Here is a 14,840-nt window from a genome sequence, read left to right on the forward strand (position 1 = left end):
GACCCTGGCCGCCGAGAGGGGTGGGGGGTCCCCGCGCCCGAGCGGAGACCCGGAAGGCGCCGGGCGAGCGCCCAGAGCCGCGGCTCCAGTGCGGGGCCTCGGGGAGGGCGCAGACCTGCGGAGCCTGCGGCCGGCGCGAAGGTGAGCCTGGGGGTCGCAGGCGGCGTTGGGGGGCGGGGGCCGGCGTGCCGGGGGACAGGGATGCAGAAGTCGAGGGCCCCTCCTGACAGGGCCTCTGCAGATCCCGGGGTCCTCCTGGGGGAGCGCTGAGTATCCCCCACCCCACGCGAGAGCGAGGTTTGTGATGGGTGCGTAACTGGCCCACCTGGCTCCCACCCCCACCCCCCGCCTGTGCCCAGCCGTAGTGACACCCCCGTAACCCTGCTGCTGCTGTCCCCCACTGTGTTTCCGGAGACAGTTGGATGGTTCTGACATCGGGGGTCCTGAGCTAGGGGTCCCGGAGGAGGCGGCTCCCAGCCTTCTGAAGAGGCTTGCCCACCCCTCTGACTCCGATGGCATCTCTCCAATCCCAGTGGAGCTGGGAGGAGCGTGGAGGTTGAATGCGCACCTGCCCCCAGCTCCCCGCAGCCCATCCTGCCCCCCCACCCACCTCACCACCCTGGAGCCCTGGAATGGAGGGAAGGCTGGGTTCCTGCTCCCCAGTTCTGAACCCCAGCTTGCAACCAAAGTCACTGCTCACTGCTCCGTGGACTCCACCCCCTCGCTTTACCTCTGGGTGCGTGGCCCTGCCTGCCCAGCACCCGCACCCACCAATCTTGGCTGTCTGGCACCCTCTCTCCTCCCATCCCTGGGGGAGCTGGCAGGGGCCCAGCCTAGCTAATGCTGTAATGTCCCTGGCAGTGCCCAGGGAGAGAAGCGGCTGGGCCTGTTGCCAATCAGTTAACCCCGGGCCCTGCGCCCGCCTGGGCAACTTGACTCAGGCGCTAGAAAGGGGAGATGCTGGTTCGGTGGGAAAGGAGCCGTGGGACGTGGGCAGTGCAGGGAAACTGCCCAAGTCATGGGAGCTGGGGTGCTCAGATTTGCCAGGTGCTGTTCAGAAGGGCGGCTGGGCTTATTCAGGGCAGTGCACATTTTTGGTGCAGGAAGATCAGAGTGAGGGCTCCTATGTACCCACCCAGTGGCCTAGGGAAGAGGACTCCTTCAGAGTCTATTAGTTCACACGGGCACAAGAAGATGGCCAGCACTGGCCGCTCTCATCAGAGCGCAGGGGAGCAACAGGCAGTGATGGGCTGAGTGTGGGAAGGGCAGGACCACCCCTCCTTCGAGCAGCATCAGCTGCCCTCCCAGCTGATCACTGTCTCCAGACCTTGGCCCTGGGCCCTGGGCCCTGGCACACTCCTGGCCCTGGGCCAAGAGCACACTCCCCACTAGGTGGAAATGGGATGCTGAGGTCTGGGGGGGCTTTGAGCCTGAGGTTTCTCTTTCTCCGCACTCCCCTTTTACCTTCCTCTCCTAGTCCAGGTGTTTCCACAGAAGCAGCTTCTGGGACAGGACACAGTTGAGACCCTGACTAGGGACGGAGCAGGGACAGACCCAGGGTGAGAGGGTAGGGCTCACGGGTGTCTTCCACCGGCAGGAGGACCACTTGGGATCCGCAGGGATGTGCCTGCTGTCACACACACACACACACACACACACACGCACCTAGCACATACTCTCCTGTTCCACACTTGGGATCTGCAGGGATGTGCCTGCTGTCACACAGACACACACACACATACACACCCAGCACGTACTCACCTGCTCCACACTTGGGATCTGCAGGGATGTGCCTGCTGACACACACACTCACACCCAGCACATACTCTCCTGCTCCACACCCATCTCACCTCATATACACTCCATTACACACTCTCACACTTGCGCTCACAGGCACTGGTCCTGGAACTCATGGGCTTTCTTCCACCATCTTCCACTTACTCATCTCTCCTGCATATGTACCAATGGCCCCAACACCCTCCTTCATGTCCTTTTCCCGGGGCCACACGTGTCCCCCCCACACCCCACATGGTACAAGCCCAAGTGGCTCATTCTAAGTGGCTGTCTGGCTAGACCCAGACACTGCCTGCATCTTAAAAGCCTCCCCCAGCTCCAAAGCCAGCCAGGGAGTGGGAGGCACATTTCTTTGCATCTACGTGCTCTGGGGGACATTCTCTGGGGCTGCAGGCCTCCAGGGACCCAGCACTGTCCTCTGCTAGGTAATTCATGCATCGGCTTCTCCGGCCCCGGGCGGCAGGGCCTAGAGGCACCGGAGGAAAGCCACCTCCTCACTGTGGGCTCTAGATGTCTCCTTAAAGGCCACTGGGATCCTTTTCAAGGCGGGTGGCCGGAGCTCGGAGAGACAGCTACAGAGCCCATATCCAAGGTAGAGATTAAGGGCAGAGGCTGCAGCAGTAAGCTGAGCAAGGATTATACTGGAATTTCCTGGGCGTTTAACAGCTGCAGAACAGGACAGAGGACAGGGCCCGTGGTGCTGACCCCTCCCACGCCGGCCCTGCGGCTAACAGGTGTGCGGACCAGCTCAGCAACCGCAGCAGACACACCAGCCACTTAAAACCATTGGCCTTTTTGCCCTCCCGACCTTGTCTCACCCTGCTGGCAGGCAGGCTGCTCTGCCTTCCTGGGTTCACTGTTCCATGATGCCCCGTGTGTGTTCTGAGCATCTCTTTCTCTTTGAAGTTGTAGGCCTTGACATCATTGAGACATCGATGATGTCATCAGTGCTTGACATCATTGACAAACATGGCATTATCATGGGACAATTTCAATTTCTTGGGAGAGAAGCTTAAAGGGATAAAAGTTATTTTGCTTTCATTGTTGACATTCTTTCACTCATTTGTTCCCAGATCCTACTGCCTCTCTAGATCTGCTTTTACCAAATATCTGAAAATTTCTAGATATTTTGAAACCTAAATGGCAAAGGTGGGGAGATAAATTGTAAAGATGTTATACTAATCAAGGTTTTATAAATATTTTCCTTTTTTGTTTAGATTTTAACTGTGAGATTTTGCTTTAATTATAGAAATAAGATATGCTCATTGTAACAAGAAAAACAATTCAAGTATGTATAAGAGACAGTTCATAAGAGCCTTCCAGCCTCCATCCTCTATTTCTACCTCCTACAGTAACCAGTTTTAATGGCCCGATATATCTTTTGCCATACCTTCCTCCAAGCTCATTGGGCTTATATACTTAATTTTTACAAATTTGCTTTATGAATCCAGGTGCATAAATTATATTTAAGTCAGCTTGGATCGTTCATAAATTTTTACATTTAGCATTTTAATGTGAGCACAGTTAACTTTTTAAATTCTTACAGGTTTACTCATGTATTTTTAAATCTTTCATTTTTATAGAAAACAACTTGTAAGCTATGATTTATAAGCTAAGACTCTACACATCTTTAATCTTTGCCAGTTTGTGAAAACAAAATACAATCCCGATGTTATGAAACTACCATGTTTTTTGTAAACTAAAAAAATGTAGCAAGCTTGTGGCTGTAGTGTTCCTACTGTATCCAAAAGATATAAAATGGTATAACCAGAAAAGGAGCTGAGACAAAAAAAAAAAAAAAAAAAAAAAGATTTGATCATGGAATGCAATTTTTATCATAAGAAACTTTGTCTAATCAGTCTCATTTTCTGAGCTATCATTTTACATCCACATTTCTGCTGCTCCTGGTGTTTTTATTTTTAAAGCCAGTACACATCTGAAATGTGAATGTTTTCCTTATGGAGATAAGTCTTCTGCTTTTTCAGAGGTTAGAGGATTTCTAAACCCTGACCGATTCCTCTCCTGAGCTGGAGAAGACAGAGAAATCTCAAACAGGTTGAAGGGAAGAGAATGAGGGGCCTGACCTTATGGGGGCCTGTCTCCCTCTGTGTGGCAGCCCGGATGTGATCGGCTGCTCCCAAGGCACCCTCCTGGACCAAATGCTGAAAGATGTCCTAATCCTCAGCCATTGAAGTCACCTTTGAACATCAAGTTCTAAGTCCTGCCCGTTTTGTATTCCAGGCATGTGATGGAGCTGCATGTTCTTGTCACTTACATTTCTGCCTTTGAATCTTGTTTCAAAAGAATCTGCAGTGGCAGGAATTAGTTGACAGCAGTTTCTCCATATCTTGATAATGTTACCTCTATCTTTATTTTTATCCTTTCCATAGAGATACACTTAGTTTTTTTTATACATTAAAAAATAAAAGACTTGGATTTATCTGGTTGGTTGGATACATTAGAGTCAACCTAACTTCCTAGTCTCACTCAGCAACAATTTTTTTCTGAAGAAACTTATTTATAACCATCCGTCCTCTGGATCCGAATCTAAAAGAGGTCCTCATCAAACAGCAAAAGTACACTTCTGGGTACTTGAAAGTCCTCAACCATTTCTTTTTAATGAATACCTTTGTTCTTTGTAACATTTCAAAAAATTACTTGTGGCAATCTACATGTGATGTCCCCACTTCATTGTTTTCTTTCCTGATTCCTCTTGACATTAGAAACTGAGTGGCTTTAGCTTGTTTTATAATTGCTTCTGTTCTTTTCTGGATCTTCTGGAGAGAGGCCAGCTTCATGTTGTCATCTAGATGCATACTAAAGCTATGCAGACACCCTTGTGTAGCCACAAGCCGTATTACTTGTGTTGTGGATCATCAAAGCAAATGCTTGGCCATTCATCTTCTGGGATGTTCCATACTTCACAGCTGATGTGATTGGCAGTGTGCATCTTTTTCTCTCCTGTTTCACTGTCTCTCCAAAAATTCCCTGGGACATATCCAAAGTGTTCATTATTCCTTCTCCATGATGATTTGTCTAGTTATAAGTTTAAGAAGACACAGTCTTACAGTTTCTTCTTTGTACAGATTCCAGATTCCATCCATGTTCTGACTGAAAGAAGCTATTTTAAAGAATATCTGCTGGCCGAATGGCATAATAGCCTTCACTGTTTAAGGACGTCTTGCTGGCATTTTCAGTTCTTGATAACAGCCTTCCTAAAGATTCTGTGACAGAGAGTGAGACAGAATCTGGTCTGCTCTAGTGTATGAAGCATGTCTTCAAATTAAGCCATTAAGATTGGGGGTGGGGGTGTGTACCCTCAACATGAACTACTTTAGGACATTTCTTAAGCAGCCATTGTATTTTTTCAATTCTTTTTTTGTGTGTGCAAAATTGCCATTTATTAGTTTTATATTTGGATTTATGTAAGAGGACTGAAATGCAGAAAGTATCAACATTTAAACAGCCATTGTTGATGGGACTATGCTTTTTACTTTACCATCTCCTGGTTCTTCTTTGAAACGTTAATATAATCTGTGAATGATTTTTGTAGCATTTGGGACAGTATTTGCAAAGAACTTCTGCTTCTTAGTAATAATCTGCTATATGAAAATGCTTCTTCCCACCCTCCCCCGAGCTTTAAGAAAGTGAAGTCACTCAGTTGTGTCTGACTCTTTGCGACCCCATGGACTGTAGCCCACCAGGCTCCTCCATCCATGGAATCTTGTAGGCAAGAGTACTGGAGTGGGTTGCCATTTCCTTCTCCAGGGGATCTTTCCAACCCAGGGGTTGAACCCAGGTCTCCTGCATTGCAGGCAGACGCTTTACCACCTGAGCCACACTGAGATACAACTGACATATAATATTGTGTAAGTTCAAGGTATACAAGGTGGAAATTTCCAAATGCTCCTTACTTGTCTCCATATGCCATAAACTGAACTCTATTTCTCATATGGTGTTCTAGAGGCCTGAAAGGTAAATTTTAGTGGCCACTTGGCAGACATCCACTCATGTCAGGCCATGCAGATGCACAAATGGTGTCTTTTCATGAAAACCACCTGGAGATAATGCTGAAGGCTTCAGCCTACAGCATAGCCAGCATTAACTGAAAAAAAGGACTGGTAGGAATCAAATCATGATTTTCACATTTGTCAAAGTAAAATGTCGTTTAATAGTTTGGTCTCAGCTTCATTGTGAAATGTGTAATTTTTTGGTTCCAACTTCCAATTGGCTTTTATTTTTACTTTCAATCTTTTGAGTCTTTTGAGCAACGTGCCTCTTGTTTTCTTCTCAATAGAAATCAATGGCCTCTAGTTCTCTTGTCCATGCAACTCACAGGCTTTTGAGACTCAGTCGCAAGGAGAGAGATAGCTCGCCTTAGACCAACTGACCTTAGACCAACGAGCAAAGAAAGGTCTGAGCCTGTTTTCCTTCACCGTGACCCTGGAGGCAGCCACGGCTCTTGGTCCTGTGTCTGTGAGCTGCAGTGTTGTGCTTCTAAAGGCTGGAGACTGTTTTATATAAAAACATAGCTTATCACATAGTCCTGAGAAACCATTTTGAGGGCATGAACACTATTTTGATTCATTTTACTAAATAGTTATTATTTTTAGATAGTAATAGGGCTTCCCCGGTGGCTCAGATGGTAAAGAATCTCTGTGCAATGCAGGAGACCCGGGTTCGATCTCTGGGTCAGGGAAGATGCCCTGGAGAAGGGAATGGCAACCTACTCCAGCATTCTTGCCTGGAGAATTCCATGGGCAGAGGAGCCTGGCGGACTATAGTCCACAGGGTCGCAAAGAGTCAGACTCTACTGAGAAACTAACACTTCTACTTTTCACTAAACAATTGTTATTTACAGATTTAAAATTTTGATGATTTCACTGAAAAATAATATACATGCAAGATTCTTATCATTAATGGTTTTATCTTAATTAATCAATTTATTTATGGCCATTTCCTTTGGCATGTGTGATCTTAGTTCCCCCACCAGGGATCAAACCCACACCCCCTGCATTGGGAACAAGGAATCTTAACCACTGGACTGCCAGGGAAGTCCTAAGATTTTCAACTGAAAAAACTAAAGGTTTATATAGCGACTTCCCATTAGCTATCTATTTTACATATGGTAATATATATGCTTCAGTGCTACTCTCTCAATTCTTCCCACCCTCTCCTCACCCCGCTATGTCCAAAGTCTGTTCTCTATGTTTGCATCTCTATTCCTGCCCTGCAAATAGGTTCATCAGTACCATTTTTGGACATGGTACTCTGTGACAAGCTAGAGGGGTGGGATGGGGCGGTTTCTAGAGGGAGAGTACATGTGTATACTTATGGCTGATTCATTCAGGCAGAAATCAACACAATATTGTAAAGGAATTATCCTCCAATTAAAAATAAATTTCTAAAAACTCAAGAAGGACAAGGAAAAAAAAATAAAGATGATATGAGAGTAAATGTTTCTTTCATTATTCCTCATGCTTTCCCTCTCCCTTTCTTCCCAGATTTTGTCTACCTTTCTTTAAGATCCTTACATGCATGTATGTATGCTAAGTCACTTCAGTCTTGTCCAACTGTTTGTGACCCCAAGGACCATAGCCTACTCAGCTTCTCTGTCCATTTGATTCTGTAGGCAAGAATACTGGAGTGGGTTGCCATGCCCTCCTCCAGGGGATCTTCCCAACCCAGGGACTGAACCTGCATCTCTTTTGTCTCCTGTATTAGCAGACAGGTTCTTTACCACTAGTGCCACCTGGGAAACCCCTTTACAAACCTATGTATTATATTTTTAAGTTACCAATCAGGAGGATACTGTATATGACTCTGCAATGGACTGTGTACTTTCACTTGGACATTATTTCCATATTAATACATAAACACTAGCCCTTATTCCTTTTGAAGGCTGTGCCATAATTTTTTAGTCATCTTTCTATTGATGAACAGTTACTTTGCCGTATTTTCCCTTACCAATGATGATGCAATAAATATTCTCATTCGAACATCTGTGCAAAGGGATCCAGCTATAGATACCTGAAGGACAAATTCTTAGACATGAAGCTGCTAGGTAGACGTCACCAATGGTCCTTCTAAGAGGATACACCAACTCGAACCCATAAGAGCATACACCAACTCGAACCCACAGTGAATACAAGAGAGCCTATTTCTCATACCTTCTCCAACTCAGGCATTGTTAATTTCACAAATCAGATGACACGCCTCCCTTTCATTGTGAGTAAGCTAGGGAGCACCTTTATATATATATAAGGGCATACATTTATTTTTCTGTAAGCCAGAGAAAAAACGTGCCGCTTGTAGAGAGAGGACCTACATAGCTCTGTCCCTTCTCTATCCTGGCTGCTTTGACAGGCAGAATCTTTCTGCCTTTGTTCATTTTCGTGTCTGCTCTCACACCCTCCCCCCCTTCATTCCCCACAGCTCTCCTTCTGCGGTCCCTGTCGCTTCGCTGCCTCTCTGAAATGTCCTAGAGTGTCCAAGTCTGATGGGGGCTGGGAGGTGTTGGGGAGGGGGACCACATGTCCCCCCAGGGAAGGAGTAGCTTATAACTCCCCTGCTTTTAATGAGAAGCATCTTCTGACTTTCTATACAGGGCGGCCTTAGGAGGAAGGGAGGAGAATCAATGAAGAGAAAGAACTTGAATAGCTCCTTCCAGAAGAAAAGGGATACAACTGGCTCAGAGCTACCCTGTGCTCTGAGTTGTTTTGTTGACTAGCTCAGTCATGTCCAACTCTTTTACGATCCCGTGAACTGTAGCCTGCCAGGCTCCTCTGTCCATGGAGATTTCCCAAGCAAGAATACTGGCCTGGGTTGCCATTTCCTTCTCTGGGGGATCTTGCTGACCCAGGAATCAAACCCGTGTCTCCTGCCTTGCAGGCAGATTCTTTATCACTGTGCCACCTGGATCAGGGAGGGCCATGAGCAACAGATGCTCAGAGACGGGTCACCTGCACAGGGTAGGAGGTAGGCTGACTGGGCACGTGGTCCCCCAAGATGGTGGACTCAGCACAGGTTGGGAGAGATTCGGCTTCCTGCCGGCCCCACCCGTGGTTGGTGCTGGGGCACTTTGAGAGCTTCAGGGGGAGACCCAGGGCCAGGTTTTGGAGGCTGTACCAACTGTGAAGCAATGCAGTTACTTCTCACTGGTCTCTTCTGTTCCTTTGTATCTAGAAGCAGGCTTGGCTGCAGACTCCAGCCTTGCAAAGCAGCAGCCCCACCTGGGAGCAGGGTGGAGGCAGGGCCATGGTGGGAGCCCTGAAGATGCCTCATGGCTGCTGAGGGGGCTGCCCCGTCAGGGAGCAGAGTGGCGGGCATGGTCGGCACCCTGTGGGTTTTAGCGCTGGTGTCCTCGGTCCTGGCTCTGGAAGGTAAGCGGAGAGGGGAGACGGAAGAAGCCCCACCTGCCAGTAGAGACCCAGCACATGTGGGAAGTGGGAAAGATGCAGAAAAGAGGGAGACATCAAGAGAGGAAAAGGAACGGGGAAGGTTCCAGAGAAGGGCTCCGAAGAGACAGTGGAGCTCCTGTTGGTCAGTTACATGAATCTGGGAGGAAAATTCTCTTTCCGGTGGGTCTGGGGTGGCATTAGCCCTGCCGGCTGCAGGCCTGGCCACTACGTGTCCCTTCTTGTCTCTGGGCAGAGGTGTTGCTGGACACCAGTGGAGAGACATCTGAGATTGGCTGGCTCACCTACCCACCAGGTGGGGTGAGTATCACTCTTGCATTCTGAGCCCGCTGCCCCGCCCCTGCCCCAATCAGGAGCTCGGTGATTGCAAGGAGGAAACCCTCAGTGGAGATGGCTGGGCTAAGAGGTCTGCCCTTCAGAGGAACAGGACTTGCGGGCATCCTCAGCGGCTTTGCATGTGGTTAATTCTAAGATGGGCTGGAAGGGATATGCCCCGCCTCCCTACCCCATACGGTCCCAGAAGCCGCTAACCGAGCTTCTGTGGTCCTCCCTGCAGTGGGACGAAGTGAGCGTTCTGGACGACCAGCGACGCCTGACTCGGACCTTCGAGGCATGCCACGTGGCCGGGGCTGCTCCAGGCCCGGGGCAGGACAACTGGCTGCAGACACACTTTGTGGAGCGGCGAGGCGCCCAGCGGGCGCACATCCGACTGCACTTCTCCGTGCGGGCCTGCTCCAGCCTGGGCGTGGCCGGGGGCACCTGCCGGGAGACCTTCACGCTTTACTACCGCCAGGCTGAGGAGCCCGACGGCCCCGACAGCATCTCCTCCTGGCACCTCAAACGCTGGACCAAGGTGGACACGATCGCGGCGGATGAGAGTTTTCCCGCCTCCTCGGCCTGGGCAGTGGGCCCCCCGCGGACCGGGCAGCGGGCGGGGCTGCAGCTGAATGTCAAGGAGCGGAGCTTCGGGCCCTTGACCCAGCGCGGCTTCTACGTGGCCTTCCAGGACACCGGGGCCTGCCTGGCTCTCGTGGCGGTCAAGCTCTTCTCCTACGCCTGCCCCTCAGTGCTTCGCGCCTTCGCTTCCTTTCCCGAGACGCAGGCCAGCGGGGCCGGGGGGGCCTCCCTGGTGGCGGCCGTGGGCACCTGTGTGGCGCACGCAGAGCCGGAGGAGGATGGAGCGGGGGGCCAGGCAGCAGGCAGCGCCCCCAGGCTGCACTGCAACGGGGAGGGCAAGTGGATGGTTGCCGTCGGGGGCTGCCGCTGCCAGCCGGGGCACCAGCCTGCGCGGGGAGACAAGGCCTGCCAAGGTGAGACCCCGGCTCCCCGCCCCCCTCGCTCCCTTGCACTTGAGATTACTCCTGAACGGGTCCACACTTCATTTTGTACCCCCCTCCAAAGGTCAGCAATAAGCTATTTTAGGAAAGGAGCCTTGTTTTCTCCGGATTTATTTCCTAAAGCACCCAGGCTTGCTTTCATCCACTCATCTGAAACTTCTGGAACCTTCTGGAGAATTCCACAGCCCTTGCTGGGGCTCCCAGGGCTACAGGCCTGTGAAGGGATGGAGATAAAAGGCTGTTCCGGGATGGGGCCCTTTGTCTGCATTTGCTGTCTAGCTGGGGATGGATCATCTCCCGGCCAGGATCATCCCGGGAGGCGTTGGGTACAACTGAACAGGGTATTTCTGCTGTGAGTGCAGGCTGCAGGCAGCCTCTGCAGAGGGAGGTTGGGCCTCGAGTGCCTGGCCTGCCGCAGCGCCCACCACACAGGACTTTCTCCATCAATGGAGATGTAATTCCGCCCCCAGCAAAACGGCAGAAGTAGTGTCAGGGTCTGCCTGAAGGAGGCGGAGAGGGAAGAGACGGATGAGGAGGAGAGGCAGATCTTGGGAGGAACGCAGGCCTGGGGAATGGCTGTGCTGGTGTTGGGGGCGGGGGGAGCTCAGGATGGCAGAGTGGACCTGAGGCTGCTCCCCCCTCTGCCCCTCAGCCTGCCCTCGGGGGTCCTACAAAGCCTTGGCTGGGAATGGCCCCTGCTCACCATGCCCTGCCCGCAGCCACGCCCCGGATCCTGCGGCCCCTGTGTGCCCCTGCCTGGAAGGCTTCTTCCGGGCCAGTTCAGACCCCCCAGAAGCCCCCTGCACTGGTGAGTCCCCCACCCACCGCAGGGATGGAGTCGGGAGGCAGTGGGGCCAGGAGAGGGTGAGCCTGAGGGCACACGGGGTGGCTGGGTGGCATCTGCAGTGACTGTTTCCTCCTCTGTCCTTGCTTTCCTTCCCTGCCACGTTCCCCTGACTGCTCTGCTCGCCGCCCACCTGCTTCCTCCCTCCACTGTCTCCTTCTTCCTTCACGCATCACCCCCACCCCACAACTCCCTACTCCCTGGCCCTTGTCCCCCCCATGCGCGTGGTCTCCCCAGGCCCCCCGTCAGCCCCCCAGGAGCTGTGGTTCGAGGTGCAGGGCTCCACCCTCATGCTGCACTGGCGCCTGCCTCGGGAGCTGGGGGGCCGTGGGGACCTACTCTTCAACGTCGTGTGCAAGGAGTGCGGAGGGCCCGGGGGCCAGGGCCCTTGTCGCCGCTGTAGGGACGAGGTGCATTTCGACCCCCGCCAGAGGGGCCTGACTGAGAGCCGTGTGCTCATCGGGGGGCTGCGGCCACACGTACCCTACATCCTGGAGGTGCAGGCTGTCAACGGGGTGTCAGAGCTCAGCCCCGACCCTCCCCAGGCTGCAGCCATCAATGTAAGCACCAGCCACGCAGGTGAGCCTCGGCCGCCCCTAAGCTTCCAGTCTCCTCCTTAGAACCCCCCGTGCCCCACTCCTGCTCTCCAGCCCCTGGAAACCCCACTAACGTCACCCCCACGCCAGTTCCCTCCGCAGTCCCTGCCATGCACCAGGTGAGTCGCGCCTCCAACAGCATCACCGTGTCCTGGCCACAGCCTGACCAGACCAACGGGAACATCCTGGACTATCAGCTCCGCTACTATGACCAGGTGGGGAGCAGAGGGCGGCCCTGGTGGGGCTGGTGGGAGGTTCCAGGGGCCCCACAGTGGGGCGAGAGGTGGGGGGACCAGAGGGGTGCCTCAGGGCCCTGTAGCCGGGGAGTGAGGAATGTGGGAGGGGAGGCAGGGGGGATCGGGACCCCACAGCCGGCAGGGAATGAGTGGCTGTCACCCACCCCCCAGGCAGAAGATGAATCCCACTCCTTCACCCTGACCAGCGAGACCAACACAGCCACCGTGACCAAGTTAAGCCCTGGCCACATCTATGGCTTCCAGGTGCGGGCGCGGACAGCCGCGGGCCACGGCCCCTACGGGGGCAAGGTCTACTTCCAGACGCTGCCTCAAGGTGAGGGGAGGCCTGGGTGGGGTGGGGGTGGCCCGAAGGGATGATGAGGAGGGGCCCGGGGACCATCCAGACCTTGCACCTTCACCCCGACCTTCCAGACCAAAAGAGTGTCTCCCCTTGATCTTCGGTTCCGTGTGGGGAGGGGGTGTGTGAGGGAAGGATGCTCCGGCCTGCGAGATCTTACTCACCTGTGCCCCTGCGCGGCTGGTTCTCCAGGTGAGCTGTCCGCTCAGCTTCCTGAGAGGCTCTCCTTGGTGGTTGGGTCCATCCTGGGGGCACTGGCCTTCCTTCTGCTGGCGGCCATCACTGTGCTGGCTCTTGTCTTCCAGAGGTGAGCCCCTCCCCGCCATGGCCGGGTACCACCCGCCTCCACACAGCCCCAAGTCCTGACAGCCCCAGAGTTCCCCGGGGAAGCCCCCACCAGCGCCCTCTACCCCCAGCAGCCCGTAGCCCCTGGGTCTGGCTGTCTGCCACCCGGGAGCCCCGGCAGGACCTTGGCCTCCGCGGGGTGGACTGGGGAGGGGACAGGCGGGAATGTGCCTGCAGGACTGTGGTTCTGGTCCCCCAGGAAGCGGCGTGGAACCGGCTACATGGAGCAACTGCAGCAATACAGCAGCCCAGGTCGGGGGGTGGGGCTGGGAAGTGGGGGGAGGGGGGGCTGGAATCAGAACGGCCTGAGAAGGAAGGATGAAGACCCCAGAGGTGGGGCAGGAGGGGGCGGAGGACTGGGGCAGTGAGTCTGGGGCAGCTGAGTACTGTCCAGGGGTACCCCTAGGCGGGGCCCGGCCCCCAGGGTTGCGGGCAGCTCCTTGGCACCGTCTTTGGGAGTGAGAGAGCAAGCCTGGGGTGTGTGGGCATGTGCCCTCGTCATGGACACCCCCCATGCCTGCAGGGCTCGGGGTAAAGTACTACATCGACCCCTCCACCTACGAGGACCCCTGCCAGGCCATCCGAGAATTCGCCCGGGAGGTTGACCCCACGTACATCAAGATCGAGGAGGTCATTGGGGCAGGTACTGCGCGGGGGCAGAGGAGGGCATGGAAGGGGTTTCCAGGAGGGTCCCTTCTGAACAGGGTAGGACACCTCGAGTCCCTCCTGTGGACCCCGCCCCCAGCCTACACCTGTCCCCCCAGGCTCCTTCGGAGAGGTGCGCCGGGGCCGCCTGCAGCCCCGGGGACGGCGGGAGCAGGCCGTGGCCATCCAGGCCCTGTGGACCGGAGGCACCGAGAGTTTGCAGATGGCCTTTCTCGGGCAGGCTGCCATGCTGGGCCAGTTTCAGCACCCCAACATCCTGCGGCTGGAGGGCGTGGTCACCAGGAGCCGGCCCTTCATGGTGCTGACGGAACTCATGGAGCTGGGCCCCCTGGACAGCTTCCTGAGGGTCAGTCAGGCTGGTGGTGAGGCGGTGCTGGTGGGGGGAGGCTTGGGCTGGGAAAGTGGGCAGTTCTCAGCTGTTCGGGACTCAGAGCCCCATCCCTCTGCTCCCTCCTGCCGCTGCCTCTGGGGTCTTCAGCCTTCATTCTCAGGCCGTTCTGATTCCATATAGCCCTTGCCCTTGGGTGCCAGTGTGTCTGTGTGCTGAGTCCAGGTTCCTGCCCCCGCTTTGGCTGACCTGTCCCCCCTCCACCGCCCCCCAGCAGCGGGAGGGCCAGTTCAGCAGCCTGCAGCTGGTGGCCATGCAGCGGGGGGTGGCCGCTGCCATGCAGTACCTGTCCAGCTTCGCCTTCGTGCACCGCGCGCTCTCCGCCCACAGCGTGCTGGTCAACAGCCACCTGGTTTGCAAAGTGGCTCGTCTCGGCCACAGCCCTCAGGTGAGAGCGCAGCCTTGGGGGCCCGGCCTCCCTCGGGGGGCGGGGTTGCTGGAGGCCAAGCTGGGACCAGGGGCGGTGGATGCCTCAGGTGGCATACCTCAGAGTCTGAAGGGGCGGAGCTCACCCGTGTGATGGAGCAAACCCCGGGCGAGGGGGCACAGCGGGACATCAGGGATGGACTAAGGACACTGAGGAAGGAAGGGGAGTCCTCCTAGAGCCACCCCTTGCCCTTCCCTAATGCTGACCAGTGTCAGAGCCCCTGGGTGCAAATCCACACACCACCCTCAAGCTCTGTGACTTTGCACAAGTTTGTACTTCTCTACGTCTCAGCCTCTGTACCTGCAAAATGGAGATAATGCCGTCGGTAATACAGGGTCATTATGGAATTAAACGAGATGCTTGCTGTGAAACCCTTGATACACATCTGAGCACATAGTAGTTGATCAGTAACTAGGACCACGGCTCTGATT

General features: G+C 54.1%; 1 protein-coding gene across 2 annotated transcripts in view; it reads left to right on the forward strand.

The window, feature by feature from the left end:
- The window catches only part of EPHB6 (EPH receptor B6), an 18,464-nt gene continuing 3,624 nt past the window's right edge, over positions 1 to 14,840 (forward strand). For both annotated transcript variants that reach the window (XM_061165964.1, XM_061165965.1), the window contains exons 1-13: positions 1 to 141; positions 8,980 to 9,176; positions 9,448 to 9,512; positions 9,769 to 10,522; positions 11,202 to 11,357; positions 11,631 to 11,972; positions 12,080 to 12,204; positions 12,397 to 12,559; positions 12,776 to 12,890; positions 13,128 to 13,180; positions 13,452 to 13,571; positions 13,693 to 13,940; positions 14,197 to 14,370. In XM_061165964.1, the coding sequence (XP_061021947.1) occupies positions 9,077 to 9,176; positions 9,448 to 9,512; positions 9,769 to 10,522; positions 11,202 to 11,357; positions 11,631 to 11,972; positions 12,080 to 12,204; positions 12,397 to 12,559; positions 12,776 to 12,890; positions 13,128 to 13,180; positions 13,452 to 13,571; positions 13,693 to 13,940; positions 14,197 to 14,370 (2,415 nt within the window). In that variant the 5' untranslated portion in view covers positions 1 to 141; positions 8,980 to 9,076. The remainder of the gene's footprint in view (positions 142 to 8,979; positions 9,177 to 9,447; positions 9,513 to 9,768; positions 10,523 to 11,201; positions 11,358 to 11,630; positions 11,973 to 12,079; positions 12,205 to 12,396; positions 12,560 to 12,775; positions 12,891 to 13,127; positions 13,181 to 13,451; positions 13,572 to 13,692; positions 13,941 to 14,196; positions 14,371 to 14,840) is intronic.

Source organism: Dama dama, chromosome 18 (assembly GCF_033118175.1).
Source record: "Dama dama isolate Ldn47 chromosome 18, ASM3311817v1, whole genome shotgun sequence".
Lineage (NCBI taxonomy): Eukaryota > Metazoa > Chordata > Mammalia > Artiodactyla > Cervidae > Dama > Dama dama.